Genomic DNA, 15,729 nt, shown 5'->3' with positions numbered 1-15,729 from the left:
CACCAGCCAGGATAGACGTTTATTTTAAATAAAAATCTATGGCCATTATGACCTAATATATAAAGTATGATTCACTTGATATTACTTTGCAATTTTATAAGTCTAGTGTTTCTCAGCAGGAAATTGGGTTTTTATAGTTACTTATAGCAATAATAAAAAAAGGCTTTCCTTAAAATAGTTGTTTTTAGTAGGAATATCTAAATATAAGTTTAGTGCACAGGATTGTTCATTGTTCACCATTCACAGGATTGTTTTTTGTTCACTATTCAAGTTGATTATAAATGTCAATGTAATGCTAATACTGGTAATATAGAAATCATTACTTTATTGTATGAAACATAGCTGACAACTAAAAATAACCACCTAGAATACTTCTCTTTATAATACAGTCTGCCCTCATGAAGCACTCTTTGCTTCATGATAAAAACTGAGGGTCATAAACAATTATGGAATTATTTTAGCATGAAAGAGTAAAATTCCAAATGATGAAGTCGCTATAAAACAGAAAAATCCTTGTTATCAATTACTGAAGAATATAATTGCTATTATACAGCAAAATCTCTGTGTATTTGTGGACTAAAGAAAATATAAAAGCCTCCGTCAACCAAAAATAAAGACTCCTAAAAGAGAAAACATAGTATTGATAATGTCCAAGACCTCTGCCAAAGAAATACTAATAACTATTTTCTATTTTTAAGGCTTCTATTACTTTTTATGTCTCATCTGATTATTATTCTTGCACTGACAGAGATAACAATATGTTGAATGTGGCAATGAACGAGATGCCAGGAAAACAAATGTACTAAATATTAACAGCTTTTAAATGCTAAAAATAGCCAAAATTGATTGATTTTGTAGTTCTGAAGCCATTTCTTGAAAGATAAAATCTAACTGCTCAGATTTATTCTTGTATATATTTGTTTAAAGTAAATATTTTAAAATTTTCCTACAACTCAGAAGAAATAAAGATTTTTACTATTTGTACTTCAAAAAGCACAAATTTGGCCTACCTCATCTTATTAATACTCTAAGGAATAGACAGAATTTGAGATGACTTTTAGAGAAATTAATAACATTATACTATCCATTTAAAGTTAATATTACCTGCACTTCCTATGTAGCATTTCACAATCCTTTCACTATTTACCTTCATGCTCTCAATTAAAGAAAATATACCTCTCTCTAATCATGTGGACAAAAGAGCCGTGCATATTTTTTAAAATTTTTAATTAAAGTATAGTTGACATACAATATTATATTAGTTTTAAATGTATAAAAGTGATTCAACATTTATATACCTTAAAATGTGATCACCATACTAAGTCTAGTATAACCACCCATTACCATGCAAAGTTATTATGATATTATTGACTATATTCCCTGTGCTGTACATCCATAAATGAATGAATAAAAAAGAGGCATGCATACTTTTTAATGAATAAAATAAAATATGAGTAAACAAATATATTACTCTTATGGGCTCACACCAAGTCAAACAGATGTGCATTCACAGGAGAATAAATCAATCTGAATTCTGTGATCTATAAGAAAGTGCTGCCAACAACCAGATAACTATGGTTAAATGAATCTGGACTTGCAAACAGAAGACCTGGGTTAAAGACCCAGTTCTTCCACTTTGTCACATCAGTGATGCACTTAGGGCCTTTTTAAACACTGGTTTCCTCATAGACAATATAGGGATATTAAATACATACCTCATGAGGATGGTTTTAAATCATGAATGAGAAGATACGTATTAAAAGGCTCAATAAACTGTAAAATGGCAAGGCATCATTACTATTACTCTACACTAAGTATATATTGCATATCATTCTAGACATTTTCAAAGATAACTCCAAGTTATCCTCAGAGAATGAATAAAAAGGCAAGAAAACTGACTTACTCAGTTAAACAGTAATATCACTTTCCTACAACTAACTTTCTGACTATAATACATGTTAATAATTATAAAATTTTTTTTAATCTAATTTGAAATAATTAGAGGTTGAGAATAATTACTTCTTAGCAAAAGAGACAGGTGATAAAAATAGTATTTAAGAGAAACACGAATTATTCAATATCAAATACTAAAGACCATAAAAACTCTCAAAATTAGCCAATCATATTTTTTCAGGTAACAGAATAAGACAATCACTGAAAACTAAAATTCCATCTAAAAAAAAACTGAAAAGACTCAGCTCTTTAAAAGATTTAACTTGCTAACTGCAGTATTTCAACAACTGAACGTTCACTTTAGGTACTTACAGCATGCTCAAGTATTGCATGTGCTATTTCATGGCCCAGAATGAAGGAAAGTTGATGAATATCAGACACACCATTAAGAAGCCCAGTAAAGACAAACACATGTCCATTCTGTACCATAAAGAAAATAATATGAGCAATTAGAACACCATAAAAAACAAGAAAGTTAAATTTAACAATTAAAAGTTAGATTTGAGAACATTTACTTACTGGAAGCACAAAGGCATTTATATCCGGGGAATTAACCACATGAATAATCCAACTGATCTCAGAGATCCCTGGAATATCTTTATTGCATTCAATTAAATGATAAAACACTTCTTTAACGGTCAGGTATTGGGCATCTTTCTCAGTTAGCATATCATTTTTAAATTCTTCCATGTACTAAAAGATTAAAAAGAAAATAAGTCTTTAATAGTTTTAGTTCTACAAAATGTTTATATTGCTTCATGAGTTACATGGTTACTTATTGTTGAACATTTTAATTTTTAATTATGTAAAAATCTGCATATATCAAACACTCAAATTTATCAAATTTGAATTATTCACACAAAGATAATGTGGTTTCTCACAAATTAAATAAATTCTAATAACTAAGAGTTTTCATATAAATTAGTTCAAATAAAAACTTCATTCACCTTTTCTTTTAGCCTATAAATAAAATGCTCATATATTATTTCTATTTCCCTAAGTTTTTAAAAAAACAAAACACTACTTAGAGAACATAAAGATTTCATATAAGAAAGTAAAATACAAAAGAAAATTACTTTCATAACCCCCTGAATAGAAAAATACCCTATACTTAATAAGAAAGTTAAACCTTTACAAAAAAAAAAAACCTCAATATTTCATTAATTTTAAGTGTTTTATTCACATAGAATGAGAGGAAATTACTGAAATTTTAGAACTATTGGGCATATCATTTTCTCTATATTATGCTGATTAAGAGTAGCCACCACATAAAGACACTTTTATGAAACAATATTCATGAAAGACCCTTTCAAGTGTACTGAGAATAAGGATGTTCTGAAAATATTACTTTAATTTCCACTAAATATATCATTTCTTTGGCATATAAATCAACAAGTTTATAAGCTTCTTCCTTGAGATGCATTAAAAAGAAGTGATTTTAGCCCTGGCCGGTTTGGCTCAGCGGTTAGAGCGTCGGCCTGTGGTATGGAGAGACCCAGGTTCGGTTCCCGCTAAGGGCACGTACTTCGGTTGCAGTTTGTCCCCGGCCCTTGTTGGTCGTGCGGGTGGCAGCCACTCGATGTGTCCCTTTCACGTCGATGTTTCTCTCTCTCTCTCTCTTCCTCTCTCTCCCTCCCACTCTATCTGTACAAAAAATGGAAAAATGTCCTCAGGTGAGGATAAAATAAATAAATAAATAAATAAATAAATAAATAAATAAATAAATAAATAAATAAATAAATAAATGTGATTTTATAGAATATGAATTTGTAAGTATTTATATCAATTAGCATTTTTAAAAAGCACAAGTCACCAATGTAAACTGTTTGAAACAAACAAAAAAAACCCCACTATTATATTAACCCTTCTGAAATGGATAAAACAAGCAAGATTATACGTACAGTAGTCCCCCCTTATCTGTGGGGGATACGTTCCAAGCCCCAGTGGAAGCCTCAAATAGCAGATAGTACCGAACCCTATATACTATGTTTTTTCCTACACATACATACCTGTAATAAAGTTGAATTTATAAATCAGGCACAGTAAGAGATTAATAACAATAATAATAAAATAAGCATAACAAATACTGTAATAGTAATAAAAGTTATGTGAACGTGGTCTCTCTCAAAATATCATACTGTATTTCTTCCTCATATCCTTCTTTTTGTAATGATGTGAGATAATACAATGCCTATGTGATGAGATGAAGTGAGGTACTCAGAATGGCATGTAATTTAAAACTTATGAATTGTTTACTTCTGGAATTCTCCATTTAATATTTTTGGACCAAGGGTTGACGGAGGGAAACTGAAACCATGAATAAGGGAGAAACTCAGAAACACACACCGCAGATCATTCTACTTCTAAGAGATATTATGGCAGAAAAGCGAAGGTCAATTTGCCAGTACCACACAACCTTTATAGTCTGGAACAGCTTAAAAAAACTGAAAGATACTTTTGAAAAAACCATGTACCCACACTGGGTTACCACGGCAGAACTTACGTCAGCTACTCAACTTGATGAGTTAGTAATCAAGACTTGGGTCAAGAACCAGCACGTGAAAGGAGGAAGCAGCAGCTACAAATGGCCAAGTCTGGCACTAGAAGCACCGAACCCAATCATTTCCACGAAGGAGGAGACCCCTTTTCTGTAACTTCTACAAACACTCATCCCACGAGTCCCAGCACTGTGAATGCCTATGACCATGAATCACCTAAGACTTCTATCGAGCAACCTGGAGAGGCTGGTGCCTCCATGTGGAATGCATCATAGGGTTTTCAGCCTCAAGATCTCCAGCAGATATGTCTTGGTGTCTCCAATTCTCCTTGGGCCTCCATTCCCTATGACATAGATCAGTTTTTACAACTATATGCCTTACCTAGGGATGATCACCCAGGCAGTCTAGATCAGTACCTCTTCCCAAAGTGCCTGGTTGAGGGGTATGGCTGGGATAGATCTTTAGTGTGATGGCCCATATATCCACAGCTCTTGAAAAAGGTCTGTAATACAAATCTTGCAAAATTGAGAGATATTTTCAAATCTTTTAATGGGTTAACTCCAGTCTAAACAGACCAGTTATTTATCTTTTTCTATAAAAAGAAATCTCTCTCCCTTTCATCACTGCCTAAAATTTGTGTCCTCTCAGTCTCCGGAGCCAAATTTCAGTATCAAGGGCAGTCATTAGTGCCTTTGGAGGAAGGAAAATCAGCTAGGTTTCCTTGGGTCATAGCCTGTCCCAATTGAGCCTAGCACCATGAAAGCACCCCAACTAAAGTCAAATACCATGTAAAAAGTCATGTTCCTCCAAGTACCATCTTTGTTTCTTACAAAAAAGAAAGAAACAACAAACCTTTAGGAGCATGACATCAGCATGTTTGGTGGAGCAGGAGGTCCCAGCACTTGAATCTCCAGAAAAACAATAATTAACAGTTACTTATTGATTTAAAAAAATAGCTCTAAGAGAGCTCTGGAGTACAATGAAGGAGCTAGCGCAACCAGTGGAGCACAGAAATCAAAGATGGCCACACAGAAAAGCATAGGCAGCATTTTTCATGTGTCAGCCCATCCCCCATAGCTTGCCACCAAAAGGGATGCCCTCAACTGTGCCCTCCTCCTTAGGAGGAAAAGGAGAGCAGAAGACGCCAGCAGCTTTCACCACCAAGGAAAGCAGCCCTCATGGCTGTCAGGGACACCCAAAGCTTTACCACTAAGGACTCCTTGAGTCTTTGCCTGTGCTAATTTCAGCTCATGGAACTGCCCAGATTCCATGCCACTGAGCCCCTAAGAGGAGGAGTCAATGCTGGGACCTCAACCACAGCAGTCCTGGCCCAGGGCATGAACACCCATACCCTCAATGGTTAGGTATGAATAAAATGAACATTGATGAGGCTCAAGCAGAGGTTTTGATACAGTACTACCAAGGTGGTACAGGCCAAAAGGACCCCCTACTGTATCCCGAGGATTAAAGAGCCCCAAATAAGTCTGCTTTATTTAACCCAGTTTGGAGATATTTTGAAAACCAAGATGCAAAGATTACAATGAGAAATCTAACCTGTAACTGCTTCAAGCAGTGGTTAGGGAGAGGAATCAAGATGAAGGCTGACGAAAGGACCAGGGTCCCTTGACTCGACCTCTCACTGGGGACCCAACGTCTTTATACCAGAGTGGGTAAAAAGGTCAGGAGGAAGACAAGTTTCTGGACTCCTTGACATGGGAGTGCCACAAACTGTGGTACCAAAATCCATTGGTGAAGCCCTGGCTTGAGAGAACGTAAAGGTTGTTCTCTCAATGAAAGAGCTGATGGGATTATGAGAGCCAGAATGTTTAAATAGGCTTATGCACATAACTTGTGTCCCTTTCACCTGAATGTGGGATGAGAAAAGATATTCTACCTGGCTAGGGATGTTTACCCTACACCAAATATAAAACCAAACTGTTAATGGAGTTTGGAAGCTAAAAAGTCAGAATGGAGGCTAAAAAGAAAAAGTAAAGAAACCACGAATAAGGGAGAACCATCGTAATTACAATACTTTACAATAGCCCTATAAGAACATGTGTTTGAATTTTCATGTAAAGCAGGTATTAAATCTGTAGGTTAAAGAATAAGAAAAAAGAAGAGTATATATGTACGTATGTATGTATGTATGTCAGTGTGTGTGTGTGTATACCCATACATCTTTTTAAACCTTCTTAGTGATGTGAATGGTTAGCCCGTCTCAATATTTCCAGAACACTTTCAAACTTTCCTCTGACTGGACTATATTCTAAGAAGTATTTCAAATCTCTGTATAAATTCTACTAGAAAGGATGTTCTAATAGATATACTAGTGAAAAACCACTGTTATTTCTTTTTTTTTTTAATGTTTCTCCTTTATTGATTTTACAGTGAGAGGGAGAGAGAGATAGAAACATCGATGAGAGAGAACATCGAATTGCCGCCTCCTGCATGCCCCGCACTGGGCTCACAACTTAGGCATGTGTCCTGAGCGGGAGTCTAACTGGTGACCTCTTTTTTTTAATGGTAACTTTGCACTGACATACTCAGAAACTCAATTGAAACAAAAGATATCGATCTAACCCTGACAAAGCGACTAAGTGAGGCTAAGACTTCAACAAACATTGATTAAGCACATACTATGTATGCGCTATGCACTAGAGATAGAAAGATGATCTGCTCTCAAGGAGCTCACTAGTAGTACAAAATGTTTAACTACCTGAGTTATACTGTCCAAGAAGCTAAGGCTTCTAAATTCCAACTTTGTTTTGCATTCAAAAAATATAATAAATTGTCAAAATTCATGTTACAAAAAATAAAATAAAAAACCTCTTATTCTACTTTACTTTCAGGTACAAAAATGAGACTAAATATATACTAAGGACTACTCTGCGCACTATACTAAAGATAAAATCATAAAACAGACAGGGTCTCTACTCCCATGAAGCTTAGTCTAACAAGTGAGACAAATCATCAAATAAATAATTATGTAAATAATTATGTTACCCATATGATAAGTGCTTTAAAGGTAAAGTATAGTATGCCAAGAGAAAATAAAGTAGGAGAAATAACCCCAAGCACTGGGCACAACTGAAAAGGAACCAATTCCTAATTCAGTCGATATGAAGGATACCCCCTTGAGCTCAATGTAGCCACCCTGCCTAACCCAGGTGGGATAATGAAGGAGGGCTCTCCTGAAAAAGTGACATTTAAGCTGACATGTGATAAAAGGGTGAATAAGCTGGGTGAATAGGAGGGAAGCAATATAATTAGTAGAAATACTAAGCATAAAAGATCTAAGCCTTTTGGGAGGAAAATGCTAATTTCTTATCAAAGACTAAAATTAAAAAGTAGTACATCTTTCATATTTAAGAAACTTTCCTGCTTTAAGTATTATATTAAACAATTTAATTAAAAACAAGTCTTACTACTTACTGCTTCATATTCCAGTTCTGATAAAAGACTGAAATGTTCTTTCCTCAAGAGTAGTAGCTTGGTCCTTCCTGTGATTGGACTCACTTCCAGATGAGTAAAATAAAACACTACGAAGAGCAACCCAAAACTACTCAAACCCAGGAATAACTTCCATTTATTCTTCCTTACACTTTCTTTAAACAGTTCCTTCTTGTTGGGAGGAAGTGCGAGCCACCATTTCCTTATGCCCCTAGAGCAAAAAGAAGAATTCAAAGTTCTGATAACGGTATCAGCACATATCACCAAACCTAAATGCTTATGCTAGAATTTTATGTCATCAAATACTTGAATTTATGTTATATTCCTCTGTATAAATGGCTTTTTCAAAGTTATAAAATTCTTAACTAAATGATGAAAAAATTAACTATATACAGCTATGGTTAAAAGTCTAAAGCTCATTTTAATTTTCTTCAGTTACCTTAAAGGTACAAAATAAATGAGGAGCTATTTTACCACAACTACCACCAGTTAACATTGACTGACTGTTTACCACACTCAAAGTACTCTTCTAATCATTATACATACGTCATCTTATTTAGTCTTCATAAAAACCGTTACAGAAGAGAAAATGGAGACATAGGGAAGGTAAGCAATTTATCCTAGGTTGTAGAGGTAATAAGAGGAAAACCAAGCAATGAAGGTAATGGGATTCCAGAGTGAGCACTTAACCACTTAATAGGGAATGAACTGCCCAAATAAACACCTGAGGGGTTATGATACAATAAATCTATACTTTTAACCACCATTCTCCCCACTGCTCATCAGACTTCCAGCACAATCTGCCACTGCTTCAGCAAGGTACAAGGTAAACTACCTCAGCATTAATTTTAGACGTATTGTTCAGTAGCAGAAACCCCATCCCCTCTAGAACATGAAAAAAGAAAGGTAGAAGAGCATAAGCATAAAAGTTAAGGAAATAAGAGATTTTATAGATAACACCTGGAACGTTCCAATTTCTACCAGGCAACAATACGCTCTACTGCTTAGCAGGGTCCAGAGACATTTTGACAACAAGCAATGTTTTCAAGACTGGGACAAAAAATATTCATTGTGAGTTCATCTGTAAAATCACAACAAAAATCTAAAATATATACATTATTCTCTTGACAAAACTTATTTTATAAAGTAACTTCCTTAAGTTATCTTTTGTTGTCACACCTAAAATGCCTCTAAAGTGTTTCAACCCAAAAAAGATTAAACCAATCTGTAAAGTATATTTATTTCCTATTTAAAACTTTGTATGACTTGTTATTATTTGTTTAAATTTATAAAAACACATTCAAAAAAAATCTTAGGTGACTGACACTAGTTAACAACAACAATGAAAAAAGTTAAAAATAAATAATTTAAAAGGATGAAAAAGAGCTACTGGCTCAAGAACCTGGGCTGATTTGTGACAAAGATTCTTTACTCCAGCAAACTCTACTCAGGGTCTCCTGAACTCTTTTTCAACTAGGTCTTGACTTTCAGACTCTACATTGTCCGATTTTAGCAAGAATCCCACTAAGTCATTTTATCCAGAATCCCCCATCCTCCACATCTGATCACCTTTGATATTTAACCGGAAGCCTCGTCCTTCACCAGCCGCCCAGATGATACATGATCACCCTCACCTACCTTCAGCAAGAATCCTGTTAGGTCTGTTTAGGCAGAATCTCCCCTTACTCCCAATGTTTCCTCTAATTTTCCATCTACGGATCCCTACTCAGCAACTTGACTATAAATAAATTCCTACTTGCCCATGCTGTGTTCAGAATTGACTCTGGTTCTACACTGAGGTCTCTCTTCCCCTACTACAATACTCCTGAATAAAATCTGTTTTTGCTGCTTTAACTGTTGTCTAGCTCTAGTTTTCTTGTACAGTGTTTACTTGAGAGTTTATCTAGCTGTACATTTTCTGCATGCCAATGCCAAATCATAAAGAACACAATAAATTACAGAGTACAAGTTCTCAATTTTTTTTTTTAATCTTCACCTGAGGACATTTTTCCATTTTTTGTTCAGATAGAGTGGGAGGGAGAGAGAGAGAGAGAGAGAGAAACATCGATGTGAAAGGGACACATCGAGTGGCTGCCACCCGCACGACCAACCAGGGCCGGGGACAAACTGCAACTGAGGCACGCACCCCCAGTGGGAACTGAACCCGGGTCTCTCTTGACCACAGGCCAACACTCCAACTGCTGAGCCAAACCAGCCAGGGCTCAATTTTTTTTTTTTTATCCTCACCCAAGGACATTTTTGCATTTATCTTCAGATGGAGCGGAAGGGAGAGAGGGAGGAAGAGAGAGACACATCGATGTGGCTGCACTCACACAACCCCAACTGGGGCCAGGGAAAAACTGCAACCAAGGTACATGCCTTTTAGCAGGAACCGAACCCAGGACTCTCTGGTCCGTGGGCCAACGCTCTAACCGCTGAGCCAAACCGGCCAGGGCCAAGTTCTCAATTTTGATAAAAACAAAATTGGGCTGGTAAGTAACTAAGAAGAAGGCTAGAACAAACTTCACTGTTATCAAACATAAGAAAGCTTTATGAGGAGATAATGCTTAACCTTTGTTAATCTTCATGGAGCAAATAAGAGAAAACAAGATTAATTGTGAGAAGAAGAGGTTAAATCAAATACAAAGAACTACTATTTAGCTATAAAAGTATTAACTATTATAAAGGACTGCTAACGGCAAATAAAGATTTGCTAAAAATAGAATAGAAAAACAAATAAATATTAATGGTTTAAGACTCAACTTGGCTAGGAGAGAGCCCATTCTTTTTTTTATTTTTCCCATTCTTTTTTTTAAAAATTAACTCCTCCATTTTATTTTTAAAAATTTTTTAAAGAACTTTAAATTCTATTGTTCAATTAGTTTACATTGAACATTATTTTGTATTAGTTTCAGGTGTAAGAGCTCATTCTTAAGCAAAATTCTTCAGTTTCATGATCTGTTGCCTCAAATTCTCTGCAATTAAAAAAAGGGGTGTTCGTAAAATACTGTTCTTATACATGAGTGATAATCAACATTTCTGATTCTTTTTGAAATCATGTATATAAGGTCAATCTTTTATTTACTCATTTTAATCTTTTTTTTTCTGTATTGATTTTATATTTTTAATTTTTTTTTTGTTACAGATGTTTCTCCTTTTTTGCCCTATTGGCTCCCCCCTCACCCTTCCCCCGCCCCATCCCCAGCTTTATTGTCCATGTCCATTGGTCATGCATACATGTATATAAGTTCTGTGGTTTATCTCTTCCCACCCCCACCACCCCCTTTTCTGAGGGAAGTCAGTCTGTGCCCTACTTCCATGTTTCTGGGTCTACCATATTCCTCAGACTGTTATGTTCATTATATTCCGTATATAAGTGAGACCATGTGGTATTTGTCTTTTTCTGCTTGGCTTATTTCACTTAGGATAATACTTTCCAGGTCCCTCCATGTTGTCTCAAAGGACAAAAGATCTTTCTTTCTTACAGCTGCATAGTACTCCATTGTGTATATGTAGCACAGCTTTTTTGTCCATTCATCTACTGATGGACACTTGGGCTGTTACCAGAGCTTAGCTATTGTAAATAGTGCTGCTATGAACATGGGGGTACATATATTCTTCCTGATTGGTGTTTCAGGCTTCTTAGGGTATATTCCTAGAAGCGGGATCACTGGGTCAAATGGAAGTTCAATTTTTAATTTTTTGAGGAAACACCACATTTTTTTCCATAGTGGCTACACCAGTCTGCATTCCCACCAGCAGTGTACTAGAGTCCCCTTTTCTCCACACCCTCGCCAACACTTGTTGTTTGATGATTTGTTGATGGTGGCCATTCTGACAGGTGTGAGGTGATACCTCACTGGTGTTTTAATTTGCATCTCTCTGATGATTAGTGATGTTGAGCATTTCTTCATATGTCTCTTGGCCATTTGTATGTCCTGTTTGGAGAGGTGTCTATTCAGCTCCTCTGCCCATTTTTTAATTGGGTTCTTTGTCTTCCTTTTGTTGAGTTGTATGAGTACTCTATATATTTTGAAAATTAACCCCCTATCTTATGTATCATTGGCAATGATATTCTCCCATACAGTGGGTTGCCTTTCCATTTTGATGATTGTTTCTTTTGCTGTGCAGAAGCTTTTTAGTTTGATGTAGTCCCATGTGTTCATTTTCTCCTTTGTTTCGGTCGCCTTAGGTGATGTATCAGTGAAAATTCTGCTGCGTATGATGTCAGAAATTTTGATGCCTACATTTTCTTCTAGAATTTTTATGGATTCATGGGTCACATTTCAGTCTTTTATCCATTTTGAGTTTATTTTTGTGTAGGGTGTAAGTTGATGGTCTAGTTTCATTTTTTTGCATGTAGCTGTCCAATTTTCCCAACACTATTTATTAAAGAGGCTATCTTTACTCCACTGTATGCTCTTCCAACCTTTGTCAAATATTAATTGAGCATATTGCCTTGGGTCCATTTCTGGGTTCTCAGTTCTGTTCCACTATATACCTGTTCTTGTGCCAGTACCAGGCTGTTTTGATTACAGTCGCTTTGTAGTATAACCTGGTATCTGGTATTGTGATCCCACCTACTTTGTCCTTCTTTTTCAAAATTGCTGTGGCTATTTGGGGACTTTTTGGTTCCATATGAACATTTGAAATATTTGTTCTAGTTCTGTGAAATATGTCATTGGTATTTTGATGGGGATTGCATTGAATCTATAGATTGCTTTGGGTAGTATGAACATTTTAATGATGTTAATTCTCCCAATCCATGAACAAGGTATATGCTTCCACTTTTTTATATCTTCCTCTATTTCTTTTTTCAATGTCCTGTAGTTTTCTGTGAATAGGTCCTTTACTTCTTTGGTTGAGTTAATTCCTAGGTATCTTAATTTTTTTGCCACGATGATAAATGGGATTGTTTTTTCAGTTTCTCTTTCTGTGAGTTCATCATTGGTGTATATGAATGCCGTCGATTTCTTGACGTTAATTTTGTATCCTGCCACGTTGCCAAATGCATTTATTAAGTCTAGTAGATTTTTGATAGAGTCTTTAGGGTTTTCTATGTATAATATCATGTCAACTGCAAATAATGACAGTTTCACTTCCTCCTTTCCAATTTGGATCCCTTTTATTTTTCCTTCACATCTGATTGCTGTAGCTAAGACTTCCAGTACTATGTGAAATAAGAGTGGCAAAAGTGGACATCCCTGTCTTGTTCCTGCTCTTAATGGAAATGTTTTTAGTTTCTGCCCATTGAGTATGATGTTGGCTGTAGGTCTTTCATATATGGCCTTTATTATGTTGAGATATGATCCCTGTATTCCCACATTGCTGAGCATTTTTATCAGAAATGGATGCTGGATAATGTCGAATGCTTTTTCAGTGTCTATTGATATGATCATGTGGTTTTTATTCTTCATTTTGTTTATGTGGTGTATCACATTTATTGATTTGCGAATATTGTAGTAGCCTTGCATCCCTGGAATGAATCCCACTTGGTCATGGTGAATAATTTTTTTAATGTATTGCTGGATCCAATTTGCTAGTATTTTGTTCAGGATTTTGATGTCTATGTTCATCAGGGATATTGGCCTGTACTTTTCCTTCTTTATAGTGTCTTTTTCTGGTTTTGCATTTAGAATTATGCTGGCCTCATAGAACGAGTTTGGAAGTCTTCCTTCTTCTTTAACTTTTTGAAATAGTTTGAGGAAAATGGGTGTTATTTCTTTTTTGAATGTTTGGTAAAACTCCCCTATGAAGCCATCTGGGCCCGGGCTTTTGTTTGCTGGGAGAGTCTTGATTACCTCTTCCATTTCCTTAGTTGTTATTGGTCTGTTCAAGTTTTCTAACTCTTCCCAGTCCAGTTTTGGGAGACTGTGTGTTTCTAGAAATTTGTCCATTTTGCTTAGATTGTTGAATTTGTTGCCATATAGTTGTTCATAGTAGCTATTAACAGTATTTCTGTGGTGTTGGTTGTTACTTCTCCTCTTTCATTTCTGATTTTGTGTGTTTGGGTTCTCTCTCTTTGTTTCTTGGTGAGTCTAGCTAAGGGTCCATCAATCTTGTTTATCTTTTCAAAAAATAAGCTCTTTGTTTCATTGATCCTTTGAATTGTTTTTTTTTGTCTCTATTTCATTTACTTCCGCTCTGATCTTTACTATTTCCTTCCTTCTACTTGCTCTGGGGTTTTCTTTTTGCTTGCTTTCTAATTCTTTAAGTTGTGAGGTTAGGCAGTCAATTAGAAATTTTTCTTGTTTAGTGAGATAGGTGCTTTGAACTTCCCTCTCAGAACTGCTTTTGTTGCATCCCATAGATTTTGTGTTGTTGTGTGTTCATTTTCATTGGTTTCCAGGAAATTTTTAATTTCTTCCTTGATCTCCTTGGTAACCCATTCATTGTTTAATAACATGCTATTTAGCCTCCATGTTCAAATGTCTTTGCAAGTTCTTGTTGCCGTTGATTTCTAGTTTCATGCCATTGTGATCCGAGAAGATGCTTGATATGATTTCAATCTTCTTAAACTTGTAGAGATTTAGTTTGTGTCCTATCATGTGGTCTATCTTTGAGAATGTCCCATGGGCACTTGAGAAGAATGTGAATTCTGTAGTTTTGGAGTGTAATTCTCTGTAGATATCTATTAAATCCATTTGGTGTAGTGCTTCATTTAGAGTCTCTGTTTCCTTGCTAATTTTTTGTCTAGAGTATCTATCCAGTGGTGTCAATGGGGTGTTGAAGTCCCCTGCTAGGATTGTATTGCTGTCCATTTCTCCTTTGAAGTCCTCCAGAAGATTTTAAATATATTTTGGTGCTCCTATATTGGATGCATGTATGTTTACCAAGGTTATATCTTCCAGTTGGATAGATCCTTTCAATATTATGTAGTGTCCTTCTTTGTCTCTAGTTATGGCCTTCATTTTGAAATCTATTTTATCAGATATGAGTATTGCTACCCCAGCTTTTTTTTTTCTTTCCATTTGCTTGGAAAATTTTCTTCCATCCCTTCACTTTCAACCTATGGGAGTCTTTTGTTGTGAGGTGGGTCTCTTGTAAACAACATATATGAGTCATGCTTTCTTATCCAATCAGCTACTCTGTGTCTTTTTATCGGAGCATTCAGTCCATTTACATTTAAGGTGATTATTGATATGTACTTGTTTACTGCCTATTTTGTTTAGTGTGGTTATATTTTTCTTCCTATTTCTTCTACTAATTACAGCAGTCATTTTAATATTTCTTGTAGCACTGGTTTGGTGCTAATGTATTCCCTTAACCTTTTTTTTTTGGTCTGAGAATCTCTTTATTTGACCTTCTATTTTGAATGACAGCCCTGCTGGGTAGAGTAGTCTTGGATTCAGGTCCTTGTTTTTCATGACCTTGATTACTTTATGCCATTCCCTTCTGGCCTGTAGTGTTTCTTGTGAGAAGTCAGCTGAGAGCCTTATGGGGTTTCCTTTGTAGGTAACCTGTTGCTTACCTCTTGCTGCTTTTAGGATTCTCTTTGTCTTTAATTTTTGGCATTTTAATTATTATGTGTCTTGGTGTGGGCCTGTTTGGGTTCTTCTTACTTGGGGCTCTCTGTGCTTCTTGAACTTGAATGCCTTCTTCCCTCACCAAATTAGGGAAATTTTCTCTCACTATTTCATTGAATATATTCTCTAGCCCTTGCTCATTTTCTTCTTCTTTGGGGACTCCTATGATGCAAATATTATTACGTTTCCAGTTGTCCCACAGTTCTCTTCAGCTGTCTTCCTGTTTTTTCATTGTTTTTTCCTTTTGGTTTTCTAATTGGTTGACTTTTTCTACCCTGTCTTCTAATTCACTGATCCGGTTC

At 35.6% G+C, this 15,729-nt stretch overlaps 1 protein-coding gene across 3 annotated transcripts in view; it reads right to left on the bottom strand.

Annotated features, from left to right (window-relative positions):
* Positions 1-15,729, bottom strand: part of OMA1 (OMA1 zinc metallopeptidase) — a 58,898-nt gene that overhangs the window by 37,771 nt on the left and 5,398 nt on the right. For all 3 annotated transcript variants that reach the window (XM_036256148.1, XM_036256147.1, XM_036256149.1), the window contains exons 3-5: positions 7,884-8,112; positions 2,473-2,646; positions 2,266-2,373 (exon numbers count right to left, since the gene is read on the bottom strand). In XM_036256148.1, coding sequence (XP_036112041.1) covers positions 2,266-2,373; positions 2,473-2,646; positions 7,884-8,112 — 511 coding nt within the window. The remainder of the gene's footprint in view (positions 1-2,265; positions 2,374-2,472; positions 2,647-7,883; positions 8,113-15,729) is intronic.

Source organism: Molossus molossus, unplaced genomic scaffold (assembly GCF_014108415.1).
Source record: "Molossus molossus isolate mMolMol1 unplaced genomic scaffold, mMolMol1.p scaffold_m16_p_12, whole genome shotgun sequence".
NCBI lineage: Eukaryota > Metazoa > Chordata > Mammalia > Chiroptera > Molossidae > Molossus > Molossus molossus.
Note: the sequence above shows the minus strand (reverse complement) of the source record. Positions and strands in the feature narration are given on the sequence as shown.